At 41.4% G+C, this 15,391-nt stretch overlaps 2 protein-coding genes across 6 annotated transcripts; one reads left to right on the forward strand and one right to left on the reverse strand.

Moving 5' to 3' along the window:
* Positions 1-636: 636 nt before the first annotated feature.
* lyve1b (lymphatic vessel endothelial hyaluronic receptor 1b) lies at positions 637-5,853 on the reverse strand. 2 transcript variants are annotated; one of them, XM_021576734.3, is made up of 7 exons: positions 5,649-5,853; positions 5,010-5,175; positions 4,520-4,659; positions 3,916-4,353; positions 3,740-3,809; positions 3,555-3,592; positions 637-3,043 (listed from the first exon to the last, which is right to left on the reverse strand). In XM_021576734.3, exons 1-6 carry the CDS (start codon positions 5,728-5,730, stop codon positions 3,580-3,582), a joined length of 909 nt encoding a protein of 302 aa, XP_021432409.3. In that variant the 5' UTR covers positions 5,731-5,853; the 3' UTR covers positions 637-3,043; positions 3,555-3,579. The 2 variants fall into 2 exon arrangements, with proteins under 2 accessions (XP_021432409.3, XP_021432408.3); XM_021576733.3 differs by lacking the exon at positions 3,555-3,592.
* Positions 3,592-15,390, forward strand: LOC110499641 (uncharacterized). Of its 4 annotated transcripts, none has more exons than XM_090212392.1 (8): positions 3,592-3,823; positions 12,676-12,816; positions 13,079-13,279; positions 13,452-13,639; positions 13,875-14,088; positions 14,334-14,432; positions 14,554-14,621; positions 14,792-15,390. In XM_090212392.1, the coding sequence occupies exons 2-8, from the start codon at positions 12,727-12,729 to the stop codon at positions 14,949-14,951; spliced, it is 1,020 nt and encodes a 339-aa protein (XP_090068518.1). In that variant the 5' UTR covers positions 3,592-3,823; positions 12,676-12,726; the 3' UTR covers positions 14,952-15,390. The 4 variants fall into 4 exon arrangements, with proteins under 4 accessions (XP_090068518.1, XP_090068516.1, XP_090068523.1 ...); XM_090212390.1 differs by lacking the exon at positions 3,592-3,823 and adding an exon at positions 3,914-4,056; XM_090212397.1 differs by lacking the exon at positions 3,592-3,823 and adding an exon at positions 4,077-4,150.
* The last annotated feature ends 1 nt before the right edge of the window (position 15,391 follows it).

The raw sequence follows: 15,391 nt of genomic DNA on the forward strand, positions 1-15,391 counted from the left end.
TTATACTTTGCACATTCTTCCATTGCAAATCTACCATTCCAGTGTTTTACTTGCTATATTGTATTCACTTTGCCACCATGGCCTTTTTTTGCCTTTACCTCCCTTATCTCACCTCATTTGCTCACATCGTATATAGACTTGTTTATACTGTATTATTGACTGTATGTTTGTTTTACTCCATGTGTAACTCTGTGTCGTTGTATGTGTCGAACTGCTTTGCTTTATCTTGGCCAGGTCGCAATTGTAAATGAGAACTTGTTCTCAACTTTCCTACCTGGTTAAATAAAGGTGAAATAAAAAATAAATGAATAAAATAAGTCTATGGTCTCGAGTCCTCTCAAGAACACACTGTGGATAGGCCAAGTACCCCCAGGGGTCCTAGTACCCTTGGCTGGGAACTACTGTGGATAGGCCAAGTACCCCCAGGAGTCCTAGTACCCCTGGTTGGAAACCACCGCACTAGACCCTACCCAATAAATCAACATTTTTGTAGCATTCATTTTTTGATTGAACAAAAGTGAAGATTTGCTGCAACTCATAAAACAAAATGTGACTTAAAACTGTACAAAAATACAAGTTGGACAGACAAATCAAATAAATCAATAAAAACAACTGAAATAAATAGATGACAGTGAATCTAGGCAAAGGAAAATATTTTAGTTCAATCATTTATAAAACAAAAAATACATTGAATTATCAGAAACATTATCTGAAAAAAACCTCTGCAGAGCTCTATTATTTTTACAGTTCCTAATACTTATTTCTGCAGTTCCTGTTAGTCAACAATATATTTAGCTAATGTATTTTTCAGCACTGTAAATCCCCCTCAACATGGCCATATACAGTGGGCCAAAAAAGTATTTAGTCAGCCACCAATTGTGCAAGTTCTCCCACTTAAAAAGATGAGAGAGGTCTGTAATTTTCATCATAGGTACACTTCAACTATGACCGACAAAATGAGAAAAAAAATCCAGAAAATCACATTGTAGGATTTTTAATTAATTTATTTGCAAATTATGGTGGAAAATAAGTATTTGGTCAATAACAAAAGTGTCTCAATACGTTGTTATATACCCTTTGTTGGCAATGACAGAGGTCAAACGTTTTCTGTAAGTCTTCACAAGGTTTTCACACACTGTTGCTGGTATTATGGCCCATTCCTCAATGCAGATCTCCTCTAGAGCAGTGATGTTTTGGGGCTGTTGCTGGGCAACACGGACTTTCAACTCCCTCCAAAGATTTTCTATGGGGTTGAGATCTAGAGACTGGCTAGGCCACTCCAGGGCCTTGAAATGCTTCTTACGAAGCCACTCCTTTGCCCGGGCCGTGTGTTTGGGATCATTGTCATGCTGAAAGACCCATCCACGTTTCATCTTCAATACCCTTGCTGATGGAAGGAGGTTTTCACTCAAAATCTCACAATACATGGCCCCATTCATTCTTTCCTTTACACGAATCAGTCGTCCTGGTCCCTTTGCAGAGAAACAGCCCCAAAGCATGATGTTTCCACCCCCATGCTTCACAGTAGGTATGGTGTTCTACTTACCCTACATTATTCATCTCATATGCATACGTATATACTGTACTCTATATCATCGACTGTATCCTTATGTAATACATGTATCACTAGCCACTTTAAACTATGCCACTTTGTTTACATACTCATCTCATTTGTACATACTGTACTCGATACCATCTACTGTATCTTGCCTATGCTGCTCTGTACCATCACTCATTCATATATCCTTATGTACATATTCTTTATCCCCTTACACTGTGTACAAGACAGTAGTTTTGGAATTGTTAGTTAGATTACTTGTTGGTTATTACTGCATTGTCGGAACTAGAAGCACAAGCATTTCGCTACACTCGCATTAACATCTGCTAACCATGTGTATGTGACAAATCAAATTTGATTTGATTTGATTTGATTTATTTGATTTGGATGCAACTCAGCATTCTTTGTCCTCCAAACACGACGAGTTGAGTTTTTACCAAAAAGTTATATTTTGGTTTCATCTGACATTCTCCCAATCTTCTTCTGGATCATCCAAATGCTCTCTAGCAAACTTCAGACGGGCCTGGACATGTACTGGCTTAAGTAGGGGGACACGTCTGGCACTGCAGGATTTGAGTCCCTGGCGGCGTAGTGTGTTACTAATGGTAGGCTTTGTTACTTTGGTCCCAGCTCTCTGCAGGTCATTCACTAGGTCCCCCCGTGTGGTTCTGGGATTTCTGCTCACCGTTCTTGTGATAATTTTGACTCCACGGGGTGAGATCTTGCGTGGAGCCCCAGATCGAGGGAGATTATCAGTGGTCTTGTATGTCTTCCATTTCCTAATAATTGCTCCCACAGTTGATTTCTTCAAACCAAGCTGCTTACCTATTGCAGATTCAGTCTTCCCAGCCTGGTGCAGGTCTACAATTTTGTTTCTGGTGTCCTTTGACAGCTCTTTGGTCTTGGCCATAGTGGAGTTTGGAGTGTGACTGTTTAAGGTTGTGGACAGGTGTCTTATACTGATAACAAGTTCAAACAGGTGTCATTAATACAGGTAACGAGTGGAGGACAGAGGAGCCTCTTAAAGAAGAAGTTACAGGTCTGTGAGACCCAGAAATCTTGCTTGTTTTTAGGTGACCAAATACTTATTTCCACCATAATTTGCAAATAAATTCATTAAGAAATCCTACAATGTGATTTTCTGGATTTTTTTTCTCATTTTGTCTGTCATAGTTGAAGTGTACCTATGATGAAAATTACAGGCCTCATCTTTTTAAGTGGGAGAACTTGCACAATTGGTGGCTGACTAAATACTTTTTTGCCTCACTGTATCGCTACTAAGGGCCATTTGTTGTGGTCTCTGGATTACTGACGATGATGTCACTGGTGAACTTCCTGTCTCCATTCTCCTCTCCTCCTTCTCTCTGTTGTGGGTCCTGCAGATCCATCTCACTGTCCGTGTGTCTCCACATCTCAGTCTCTATGTCATCCTTCAAGTTGTGCTGTACTCTGCGCCAGAATTGGATTGGGAATACACCCCTGGTCCTTTGAAGTAAATTTAAAGTAAATTTACATGGAGAGAAGAAGAGCAAATGGTAACATGTTACACGAACAGTTCTAGTGCATTTTTACCACAGACCGAAGATGCAACCCAGACACGTCAAAGGGGGTATAAAGCTGAAGCATCCGTTTAGTATATTTTCTCACCACCAAATTTGGTAGTGAGAAAAAGTCCAGTCACGGGTAGTGGGAGAGGATGGAACTAGGTGAAACTGAGCCGACATTCTGCTAATTTTCTCATCGACGAAACATCTGATCTCAATACATTTTTCTTTTCCCAAAACTACACTCTGTTACGAACAAAATTCACTACGTTTTATAGACTTGACGCTTTGCCAAAGTTTTTAAAAATTGCGTTGTTTCGAAGGAGTGCAAGGTCGAATTGAGTTTGTGCACATGCGCACTTCACAGAGGAGACGTTCCGTAACGGAAATATGCAAATACATGCTACAACGCGCCAATAGGATCTCGCTAGCTCGTGCTAGGCTTTGCCCACCTCTGCTTGTTCTGCATACCATGCTTCATTTGCTTCCACTGTAAACGACACAGATAAACTATTTTTGGTTAGTTATAAATATCTTCACGTATAATCATGTATAAAATCCTTATAATCAACGTCTAGTATAATATGTATAACATGCTTATGATCAAAGTACACAGCAATATAAACATAAGACCCACGTTTTGTAGTAACACACTGCTACTGCCGCAGCCAGCAAGGGTAGAACGACAAGGAGCGCCGTAGATATTGCTGAAAGGATAAAGGTGTGTCAAATATATTATAACAATCTAAAATGGAAGCTGATCATAAATGTAATTGACAATACAAAAAAAGCAATTTAAGGATTACCACCTACCTCCGACTGGGCTCTCGATGTGGTTGGAGGTGTTTTGAGAAGGAGAGGAAACGAGGGAGGAAGAGGTGAAAGACAAAAACGAGATGAGAGGTGGAGATGAGGGAGAGAAAGAGCTGGGGAGAGAGCGTGATGATGTGGGAAGTAAGTGAGAGAGGGAAGTGGGACAAGGGAGGGAGGAGGGGGATGGGGAGGGAGGAGGAGAAGTGGAGATGAAGCTGGTTGTTGACTGGACCAGGTAAGTGGTCGTTGTTGTGGTAGTGGGGGCCAATCTTGAGACTTGTGTTGTTGATTTAGGTGCTGGAACTTTAGGTGTTGTCTTGACCCTGTTTTTCACAGTTCTGGTAGTAGTTGGTGCTGATGTTGAGACTGTTGTAGTGGTCATAGTTTTTGTTGTGGTCTGGACTTTAGGTGTTGTGATATCCAAAGGATTCTCTAAATCTGCATGGGGTGAGCGAAGGCATTTTCAAGTCAATTTTCTAAAGTAAAGCACATTCAAACTATTTTTCAAATGCATTTTTCATTGCAACATGTTTATGATCAATGCTTTGCTTTAGTTAATTTAACATTCATTATAATTAAATATATGCAAGTTATATGTATGTACCTGTTAAATTGAAACAAAACACATGAAAGGGTTTGTTAATCGGTGCTCTCCATATTATTAACCCAATGTTATTCCTGCCACATTTCATGCTCTTCACAATGCGAGGGATAACTGCAATCTGTTCATCTATCCAGCCATATCTGTTTGAAAGACCACACATGAGATTATTTTGTAGTGGATATTTAAAAAAAGAGATATTTTATTTGTGCTGTGCTTTTTACAAATGTATTGGTAAAATGTATAATGTCTCTAGGAGATGTACAGTACAGATCTCCATCTTTAACAATACAGGAATTGTTACTTCTTGGAATTTATATTAATAAATATTTTACTATTTTGGTTAAACATGTAGAACTATCGACGTAATTTAACAAGCCTATTACCTCCACAATCCTGAATATGCACACATACACAATTTGCACTCCCTTAAAAGGGGACATACCCAGTGGGACATTTCTGCCACCACTCCACCCTACAGTGTTCAGCATACCCGCATGTCTCCAGTCCATGTTGGTGAGCAGTATGGACCTGTTCCCAGGTCGCTATGGTGATGTTCAGGAAGAGGCACATAGCTCTAGCCTGAGAGGCGTTCAGGGCATATTGATTCCCGTAAGACACCATGGACACTCCAGAGTTTCTGCCAACCTCAGGGAAAACTGCACAAGTCAAATCCATCAGATGGAATGTATTGCAATAAGAGTAGACTACACACAAGAGTACTGAAAACTGCAAAAAAATAAGTAACATTACTCTTATTTAAATAGATCTATGTGTAATGCATTGTAAGACTTGTCATAAGTTGTTGACTTTGAATAACTTGTTATAATGTCTTACTATCATCTAAAAATTATCCTAAATGACTTAATGTTTCATCCATTAAAGAAATTCCACATAGAAATACATTATATTATAAGCACATAAGACTTATGAGTGCTCATGCAAGCTTATAACAAACAATAAAGCATTATATCTGATTGCTTCAGGGAAGTGTAATCAAAATGGTTATAAATATGTATTGCCCGGGCCCATAGCAATGCAACGAAACTCTAAACATTTGCAGCATCCCTTCTTTCATATTGATACATTTACATTTTTTTTAAATCCCATCATATCAAAAAAGGTGCCTTACCTTTAATGAGATTGAATTCAAAAGTCAGTACATACACAGCCATGGTGAACAGAAAGCAAGAAAAGAGCCAGACCCTTGCCATGGTTTGTCTGGTAACATTTAATATCAGACTCTTAATGGTGCACTATAGTGAAGATGCTACCAGAATGAAGAGAGTGAGCGGGGCAACTTTCACCAAACAATGTCCACTTCCAGGGGTGACGACAGAGGTTGTGTCCAAAATGCCCTCTTATATGTATGGGCCCTGGTCAAAAGTAGTGCTCTTTAAAGGGAATTAGGGTACCATTTGAGACATAGTCAGAAAGGACACTGGGAAAGAGGAAACAGGAAGAGGGGCCAAATCTGTTTGGAGCCCCCGAATCGGGGGCCACACATACCTTTAAAAACCAAATGGGGGCATCTCTGGAGCACAGCCTGTTCTGGATTCACCTCTCACACATATATGTTTTTATTATTACATAATAACATATGGATTGTGAAATAACATCTTTTATTTGTAGAATATATTTTGGGTTCAGGAGGAGGGCGAATGTGAGCATTTGACCCAGGGTGAATTCATCATGAGATGTGATGAAATGTCATAACAAACAGCCAATGCATTGTCTACAAATGCACATAATATCATATGTAGCGGTTGATTTAGACCACAGTATCTGCCAGACAGGAAAACAATCAAGGACCCATTACTCATTTCGACAGGACCGGTTTTCAACCACTTCTGTTTTTGTTTCGCCAGCACTTAGTTCTAGCAGAGTTATGGTTGGTGTGACAGGCCAATCTATAATTGGAGGAGGCTCTTCTTCACAACATAGCACTGATTCTCAAGGGGTTTCCCCCCTGCTGCCTTTTGACCTGGTGATTGGAAGCTCTTCCCATCTCTTTAGAGCAACATGGAACTGTAGAATACCTGTCGCCAGGCACTCACATCAAAAGAATACAGGCGTGTTCACATAACCCAGTGAGGGTCAGTGGGTGCAACCAATTGATTTTTAAAGGGAGGCTTGGCTGAGGAAGATGTTGTGGCTTCGTTGTCGGGTTACTGCTTGAGATCGGAAACTATGTTTTAAGAATGGGACACGTTAACGAGTGATGTTCGGAATCAGAATTTTTTTCTCTCACACAACACAAAATAATTGCCAATTCCCCTTCCCATAATGACATCAAGAGAGTCATTAAGAAGACAGGAGGAAAGCCATTGTTGAATGAAAACAATTCATCAAACTACTAAACGATGCCACACTGCCTCCATCTTCCTGATAAACAACATAAACACACACAGAGGAAGTGTTAAAAAAAAATCCCGTATTTTCTCTGCGTCAAAGATTTTATGGTCTCATCTTCTGATCTGTAGATTTCCACGGCAAAACACCACATTTGATAGGTCCCATAGGAAACACAGGAAGCGGGTCGTAATGCATGGGATATTAGTATTGAGTCTTGTGATGTAATGCACGGTTCATAAACTGAGGATTGGAGGGGAGGGGGGGATCCTATCCTTTAAAACAGTTGCCACACTGATACAGTTGTGTTGAAATCTACACTGGATTGGTGTATAGCAGGGGTTCCCAACCTTTTTCAATTACTGTACCACCAACTGTATTTTGGCCTGGAGTACCCCTCTGGCTTTGTACCCGACTTACATATCTTAGACCACCTTTTGCAAAACTTTAAATACAAATGTCATCAGTGAATACACTGTTGTGTTTTGTTCACAGAATAGTAAGACATTATTTTCATCAGATAGGAAATTTGTGCACTTATGTTAACGGTTTCCGGCAGTCAGTAAATACTACTGCACAAAATTATAAATCATCCCATCAGTGTCATACCATGTACAATATAGGAAATATCTAGGCAATGGGACTGTCTAATGTTTATTTGTTACAATATCGTGGACATGCATAGATGCAGAGAATGAAGTTGGGTTAGTTCTAAGTAACTTTGGGTTACTCGGAAGTCATCATCCCCAACATTGTGACCTTCCATCACAGAGCTTTACTTTGTTACTTTGGTGTGGATTGAGGCCTATACATTCATATCAGTTGTGTTCCTTCACTGTATTCATCTTTCCTTATTTCTATTGTGGATTGTGTTTCTGTGCACCAATGGTCTACAAAACTATGAGCAAACCAGCCTATGTATTGAATACATGGATTTGGATGATACCGATTATTGAATCCAGCACACAATGTGCTTATTTTTTATTCAAATATTTATCAGGAATAATATTTGTTTTGATGTGTATGAAATATTTTGGTAAAATATGCATGAAAGGAGAGTAATTCTGCACCTTTGAATATTAATACTTCCAATTTTGATCATAATGATTTAGTGACTGCATTTTTTTTTTTAATCTATCTACTGGGATTTTAACTTTGTTTTGTCTGCTTGGACTTGATCGATAGGTATGATTTTGTTGATCTTTTTTTGGAGGCAGTCGAGTTCTTTTGATGAATGTATTTGCAATTTTCACATTATAATATATTTTTGATTAATATATGTATCTTTTGATACTGCATTTACTGTTTTGAAAATCGACGGCGTTCCAAAAAATGCTTGTACAGAGTGATAAAAACAGTAACTTGTACGTCATCTGAATATCTCAGTGTTAAAGACCTTGTCAAGCACATCCTGCCTGTTCAAGGTTACTGTAAAATACGGCCCTACACAGGTCTTGTGTCAAGGCCATTCTTTCTGGATACCATGCCAACCCCCAAACAATGCATCCAAAGCGCGTCATTCATAGAATACAGGAATTTCCCCAATTAAAATTTGTATAGATATAGTTTTAGTTATACAGGTTTTTGTCATTGAGATACTATCTCTTTTCCAAGAGAGACCTGGTCCAATAGCAGCAGGGGGAACAACGTTTCAGACAAAACAACTTACATACACTAACATAACATTAAACAAAACTATAAACACATACAGTACAAAAATGACATATTACGTTAAAAACACAAAAAAAACACAAAAAACACAAAAGTCTTGACTAAAAACAGCTGTCCTAAAGACAATTACACTATCATATATACATCGATCAAGTGCTTAAACTCCACCAACAAAACTAGATCATCAAATTTTAAAATGTCCAGGAGAGAATTCCAGGACCACGGAGCTAAGTAACTAAAACTATTTCTACCATGACCTGTTCTAATTTTTGGTACTGTTAGAAGCAAATGAGAAGGTGACAGTAATTTTTATTTATCTACTGACCTGACTAAAAAAGAACAGAGATAAAATGGCATGTTACCCAATTTGGCCTTAGAAATCAGTGTATACCAGTGTTTAAGCCTACGCAAGGTCAATGACGACCAGCCAACAGTGCTGCAGAGATTACAATGTGTTAGACGTTATTGATTTGTAACGAACCTGAGGGTTGCATGATAAGCTGAATCAAGTGCTCTCAGGGTAGTGGTTGAGGCCTGCATATATAAAACACTAAAATCTAAAGCCGCCAGTAATGTACAGTTGAAGAGCGGTATGACGGCTGCGTGGTCCGATGGTGTTTATACTTGCATACTATTGTTTGTACAGATGAACGTGGTGCCTTCAAGCGTTTGGAAATTGCTGCCAAGAATGAACCAGACTTGTGGAGGTCTACAATTTTTTTTCTGAGGTCTTTTTTTCTGATTTCTTTTGATTTTCCCATGATGTCAAGCAAAAAAGGCACTGAGTTTGAAGGTAGGCCTTGAAATACATCCACAGGTGCACCTCCAATTGACTCAAATGATGTCAATTAGCCTATCAGAAGCTTCTAAAGCCATGACATCGTTTTCTGGAATTTTCCAAGTTGTTTAAAGGCACAGTCAACTTAGTGTATGTAAACTTCTGACTCACTGGAATTGTGATACAGTGAATTATAAGTGAAATAATCTGTCTGTAAACAATTGTTTGAAAAATTACTTGTGTCATGCACAAAGTAGATGTCCTAACCGACTTGAGAAAACTATAGTTTAACAAGAAATTTGTGGAGTGGATGAAAAACAAGTTTTTATGACTCCAACCGAAGTTTATGTAAACTTCCCACTTCAACTGTACATACATTTTTATTTTATTTTATTTCACCTTTATTTACCGAGGTAGGCTAGTTGAGAACAAGTTCCATTTACAACTGAGACCTGGCCAAGAATAAAGCAAAGTAGTTTGACATATACAACAACAGAGTTACACATGGAATAAACAAAACATACGGTCAATAATAGAGTTGAAGAAAATCTATATACAGTGTGTGCAAATTAGGTAAGATAAGGGAGGTAAGGCAGGTGGAAAGCATGGCCAGCGGTAGAAAAATGCTTATTGAAATTCTCAATTATAGTGGATTTATCGGTGGTGACAGTGTTTCCTAGCCTCAGTGCAGTGGGCAGCTGGGAGGAGGTGATCTTATTCTCCATGGATTTTACAGCGTCCTAGAACTTTTGGGAGTTTGTGCTACAGGATGCAAATTTCTGTTTGAAAATGCTAGCCTTAGCTTTCCTAACTGCCTGTGTATATTGGTTCCTAACTTCCCTGAAAAGTTGCATATCACGGGGAATATTCGATGCTAATGCAGAACGCCACAGGATGTTTTTGTGCTGTTCAAGGGCAGACATGTCTGGAGTGAACCAAGGGCCATATCTGTTCCTGGTTCAACATTTTTTGAACGAAGCATGCTTGTTTAAGATGGTGAGGAAAGCACTTTTAAAGAATAACCAGGCATCCTCTACTGACGGGATGAGGTCAATATCATTCCAGGATACCCCAGCCAGGTCGATTAGAAAGGCCTTCTCGCTGAAGTGCTTTAGGGAGCATTTGACAGTGATGAGGGGTGGTTGTTTGACCACGCAATTCGGCAGTGATCTCTGAGATCTTGGTTGATAACAGCAGAGGTGTATTTGGAGGGCGAGTTGGTTAGGATGATATCTATGAGGGTGCCCGTGTTTACAGATTTGGGGTTGTACCTTGTAGGTTCATTGATAATTTGTGTGAGATTGAGGGCATCGAGCTTAGATTGTAGGATGGCCGGGGTGTTAAGCATGTCCCAGTTTAGGTCACCTAGCAGCACGAGCTCTAAAGATATATGGTTGCCAAGGCACAGCTGGGGGCAGAGGGTGGTCTATACGGTGAGAGACTTGTTTCTGGAAAGGTGGATATTTTAAATTAGAAGCTCAAATTGTTTGAGTACAGACCTGGATAGTAGGACAGAACTCTGCAGGCTATCTCTGCAGTAGATTGCAACACCGCCCCCTTTGGCAGTTCTATCTTGGCGGAAAATGTTATAGTTAGGATGGACATTTCTGGGGTTTTGGTGGTCTTCCTAAGCCAGCATTCAGACACGGCTAAGACATCCGGGTTTGCAGAGTGTGCTAAAGCAGTGAATAAAGCAAACTTAGGGAGGAGGCTTCTAATGTTAACATGCATAAAACCAAGGCCTTTACGGTTACAGAAGTCAACAAATGAGAGAACCTGGGGAATAGGAGTCGAGCTAGGCACTGTAGGTCCTGGATTAACCTCTACATCACCAGAGGAACAAATAATGTTATCATGATGCCACTTTGATTGAACGACGTTGTCATGGATGTTGTGTCTATTCATTCTTTGTAGTGATTCACGTGGAACCAAAGCAGGGCAGTGGGATTTGTTCTACTTTGACTGCTGTGTGTAAATAATACATCCAAAGAGGAGAAGGGTTAGTTTCCTGTTCTGGGGTAAAATGGATCACTGGAGCTCAGTGTTTGTAAAGGATACGACGAGAGCCTATCAGAAAGTGTAGTAGAAGCTAATTGGCCACACTTCCTAAGTCAGGAGTGACCACCAGTCTTTTCCAGTAGTGTCGGTGAAGAGTGTAGAAACAAGTGTGGGATATTATGTCACGCTATAAAAAACACATCCAAGCGTTCTGGTAAATAGTGTGATAATTGTTTGTCTGTAAAGTCAGAGTCCCCTGTTCTCACTTTCCTGATATTCATAAATCTAAAGAGAAGTTATATGATAATCTGATCCTCTATAGTGATTCCTTCATAGAGGATGATATCAACCACCTCTAAGTAGTCTCTAAGTAGCAGTGTAATTAATCAAGCTAGCAGGCCCCCACCCCAGCACTTCTGCCACCTGTTAAGGTTTCCAAGCACCAATGGTAGAGTACGGTTTCTCTCCAGTCCCTCGTGCTGACCTATCACATTACCCAATGAATATTTCATCCATTCCTCCAGTGATAGGATCCTTCACCTCCCAGAGACCAGTGGAGTAAACACAACACTAGACAAGGACTTAATTCCTGAAGTAAGGAGAGTATCTCTTGGTGGGATTTGGCAGTTGATGAGTTCCATCCATACTCGAAGCCTAGTATACCTACTTGTCTACTTGTAAGGTTGAATCAGGTGGAATCGGACCACATCTCTGGATGTGGATTCAACATGTCGCTGAGAGCCACATCTCACAGCAACCTGCAGTGCCTCTCCTCACCAAAGCCTCTGGCGCTGGACAACGGGATATACAAGTCTTTCTCCCTGAGCAGCAGCAATATGAATGGGAACGGGGGAGGTGGCGGGAGGATAGTGTTTGGGAAGGAGCAGGTGGAGGAGGTGAAGGGGTTCTCTACGCCACACAGGAGGCCTGTGCGGGCCGTCAGACCGGTTAGTGCCCACAGCGTTAACGTCAGCGGATCCTTCCTACAGATCAACCATCTGCAAGGAGAGCTGGTGAGGAAGAGAAAGGTACGGTCTGGGAGGGAAAGGGGGATACCTTGTCAGCTCTAAAACTGAATGCATTCAACTGAAATGTGACTTCCGCATTTAACTCAACCCCTCATCGGTGCCCTGGAGCAGTTGTTGTTGGAGGTTAACTGCCTTGCTCAAGTGCAGAACGGCAGATTTTTCCACCTTCCGGCTCAGAATTCAAACCAGCGACCTTTTGGTTACTGGCCCAATGCTCTTAACCACTCGGCTACCTGACGGCAGTGTGTGCATGCATGTGTTGATTGTATGAAACCCAGAAATGTAGAAGTGAAAATGTGTCTGTCTTGTTTCCATGTTTATGTAAACCTTAGGAATGTGAAGACCTAAAGAAGGAAAATAAGTATCTATCCAATGAGATCCACATGGAGCGGATTATGATGCGGACAGAGAATGAACTCACCATGAGGAACCTGAGAAACCTTAACCAGGAGCTCCAGGCCCAGGTCAAAGAGGTACTGTCCCTCTTCCTCTCTCCAACACAGCAGAAAAGACAGGCCCTATTTAACGGCGATGCAGTAGAAAACACGAGCTAATTCAACACATTGAGCAGTACTTCCAGTTCTCATAGGTCATTTGCCAGTGCCACTATAGCTTTTCAACTCCACTTGAAAATCATCATTCTTAAACTGGTCTAATCCTGCATCGTCAAATTACAGCTGAGAACAGTAACATTCCTCCTCTGTGTGTAAAACCCATTCGCTCTGGCCTCCGCAGCTGAAGCACAAGGTGTACCTGGCCCAGCAGAGGGCGACGTTGTGCACCCGAGTGGCGGATGAGGCGACCGATGCGCGGGGCGAGGCAGAGAAGCACAGGGCCCTTGCAGAGGCCCGGGCCCACAGCCTAAGGCAGGACAGAGAACTGACAGAGGCAGACAGGAGCCAACTGAGCGAGGACCTGCTGAAGCTAAAAAAACAGGTATCTAAAGACACGCAGGAACACAGACATTCTCTCAGTTTGCGACTAATTACAGTCCTATAGTAGTGCAACAAGTAATAGTACACACTAACCTTTGGCTCAGTCAGGTTTGCCCTATGTAGAATACAAGAGACCCAGTAGCTTGTGATGATGTCTATGCTGTCTCCAACAGCACCAAGACGCTCAGCTTCTTCTGGCACAAACGGAGAAGAACTATTTTGAGACAAGGCTGAAGCTAGACAGGATATCAGGAGAGAAACAGGCTCTGCTGGAAGAGAACAGATGTCTGGAGGGGGACAGGGATGCTCTGAGGCACAAACTCAGACAAGTGATGGATGAGAACACAAAAGTCAACGAAAAGTAAGGCTACAGATGTGGCATCATGTAGTTATGTTATATATTCTATGTATACGCAGTATAATGCATTCTGTAGGAGAATGACAACTCGATAAGACTGACACACGTCCTGCTGAGCATGTCCTAATATGGACACCATAACCGTACATGCCATGCCAGGCTTTAAGGCTCTCCTATAAAATAGTCGTAGACCACACAGTTGGTGAATTAGACTATCCACTGTGATGTCTGTCTGCAGGGAGTTGAGTTCGAGGCGCAGGGCGTTGGTAGCAGAGGAGCAGAGTGAGAAGGACAGCCAGGCGAAGCAGGAAGCTAACCAGGAGAGGCGGCTGGTGGAGAAGGAGAGGCAGGAGCGCACAACCGAGTGTCTCAACTGGAGGGAGAAACATCAGGCTCTGGCAGACATCTTCAAAGCCCAGGAGGACCTCAAGTCTCAGAGGCAGAGCAAAGCAGTGAGTCAGACTCAGACCCCTTCTGCAGCACCAAATGTATCAGCAACAATCCCACTTTTGTCTTTCAGTGGGCTATAGTCTAATGAATATCTGGGATGTCAATCAGGTCCCATTACAATAACAGAGGTAGTTGAGATGAGACAATAGCGCCATCTAGCTGTTGACCAGGCCTAGGATAAATTGTCAGGCCTAGGATAAATTCTTACTCACTAGTTGTTAATTTATGTTGACTTTTCTCTCCCCAGTGTCAAGCTACTATCAAAAGCTTTTTCCTCTGCATGACAGAAAATGACCAGAGGGTGAAGATTCTGAAGAATCAAGATGGCACTCCCAGGAACTTCACAGTGAGAGGGTTTAACCATCATTGCACATATCACACTATAGGTCAAGTGATGTTGGTGCAAACTGAAGGCTATTCTATACTCTTCCTTGCCCTGCTGCAATCAATTTCACTCTCTCTTGCAGGAAGGGGATCCAATCTTCATCTCCACACCAGAGCATGGGGCTGAGGATGATGACAGGAGCTCATCCAGGTAACCAAGGACTTAGGATGCCTTGACCATTTTTATTTTTCTAGAATCCCAGTGGGTGTTTTTTTCCAACCCTTGAATAGGTTGTTCCAAGTCAGGTTGAGCTTGAAATAGACAGTCAGAGGTACAGTACTAAACATGTTCACACTTGAGTGACTGCTTCCTTTTCCCAGGAGCCTGTTCAGAGTATCTGCCCCGCGAGTGGGAAAGGACCTGGGCCCATCTCACTTTGGTGATCTGTCTCCCGGCCTGGGAGGGGAGCACGAGGCCAGGCATCCACGGAGAAGCAGGAAAACGGTGGAATATTTCTGGATCCCAACAGATGAGGAATGACGGCATTATGCACATTGTTCACTGACGAGTTACAACCCATTTCGGAATAGCCTGTTTTGTTTGTTGATGCTTTTCTATTTACCAAGGGAAAAATGGAATGTGTCGTTTAAATGTAAAGAGTAGTCAACTTTCATGATGCGAAAGATGAAATGACAATTAATCATGGGGCGGCAGGGTAGCCTAGTGGTTAGAGCGTTGGACTAGTAACCGAAAGGTTGCAAGTTCAAATCCCCGAGCTGACATGGTACAAATCTGTCGTTTTGCCCCTGAACAGGCAGTTAACCCACTGTTCCTAGGCCGTCATTGAAAATAAGAATTTGTTCTTAACTGACTTGCCTAGTTAAATAAAGATAAAATAAAAATAATCAGCACGGGAAAGTGAACACCATTTATAAAGACATTTGTAATAGTTTGAATTAAAAAGTGCAAAGGACAACAAG

The sequence above is a fragment of the Oncorhynchus mykiss genome, chromosome 2 (genome assembly GCF_057628025.1).
Source record: "Oncorhynchus mykiss isolate SJ-2025 chromosome 2, ASM5762802v1, whole genome shotgun sequence".
NCBI lineage: Eukaryota > Metazoa > Chordata > Actinopteri > Salmoniformes > Salmonidae > Oncorhynchus > Oncorhynchus mykiss.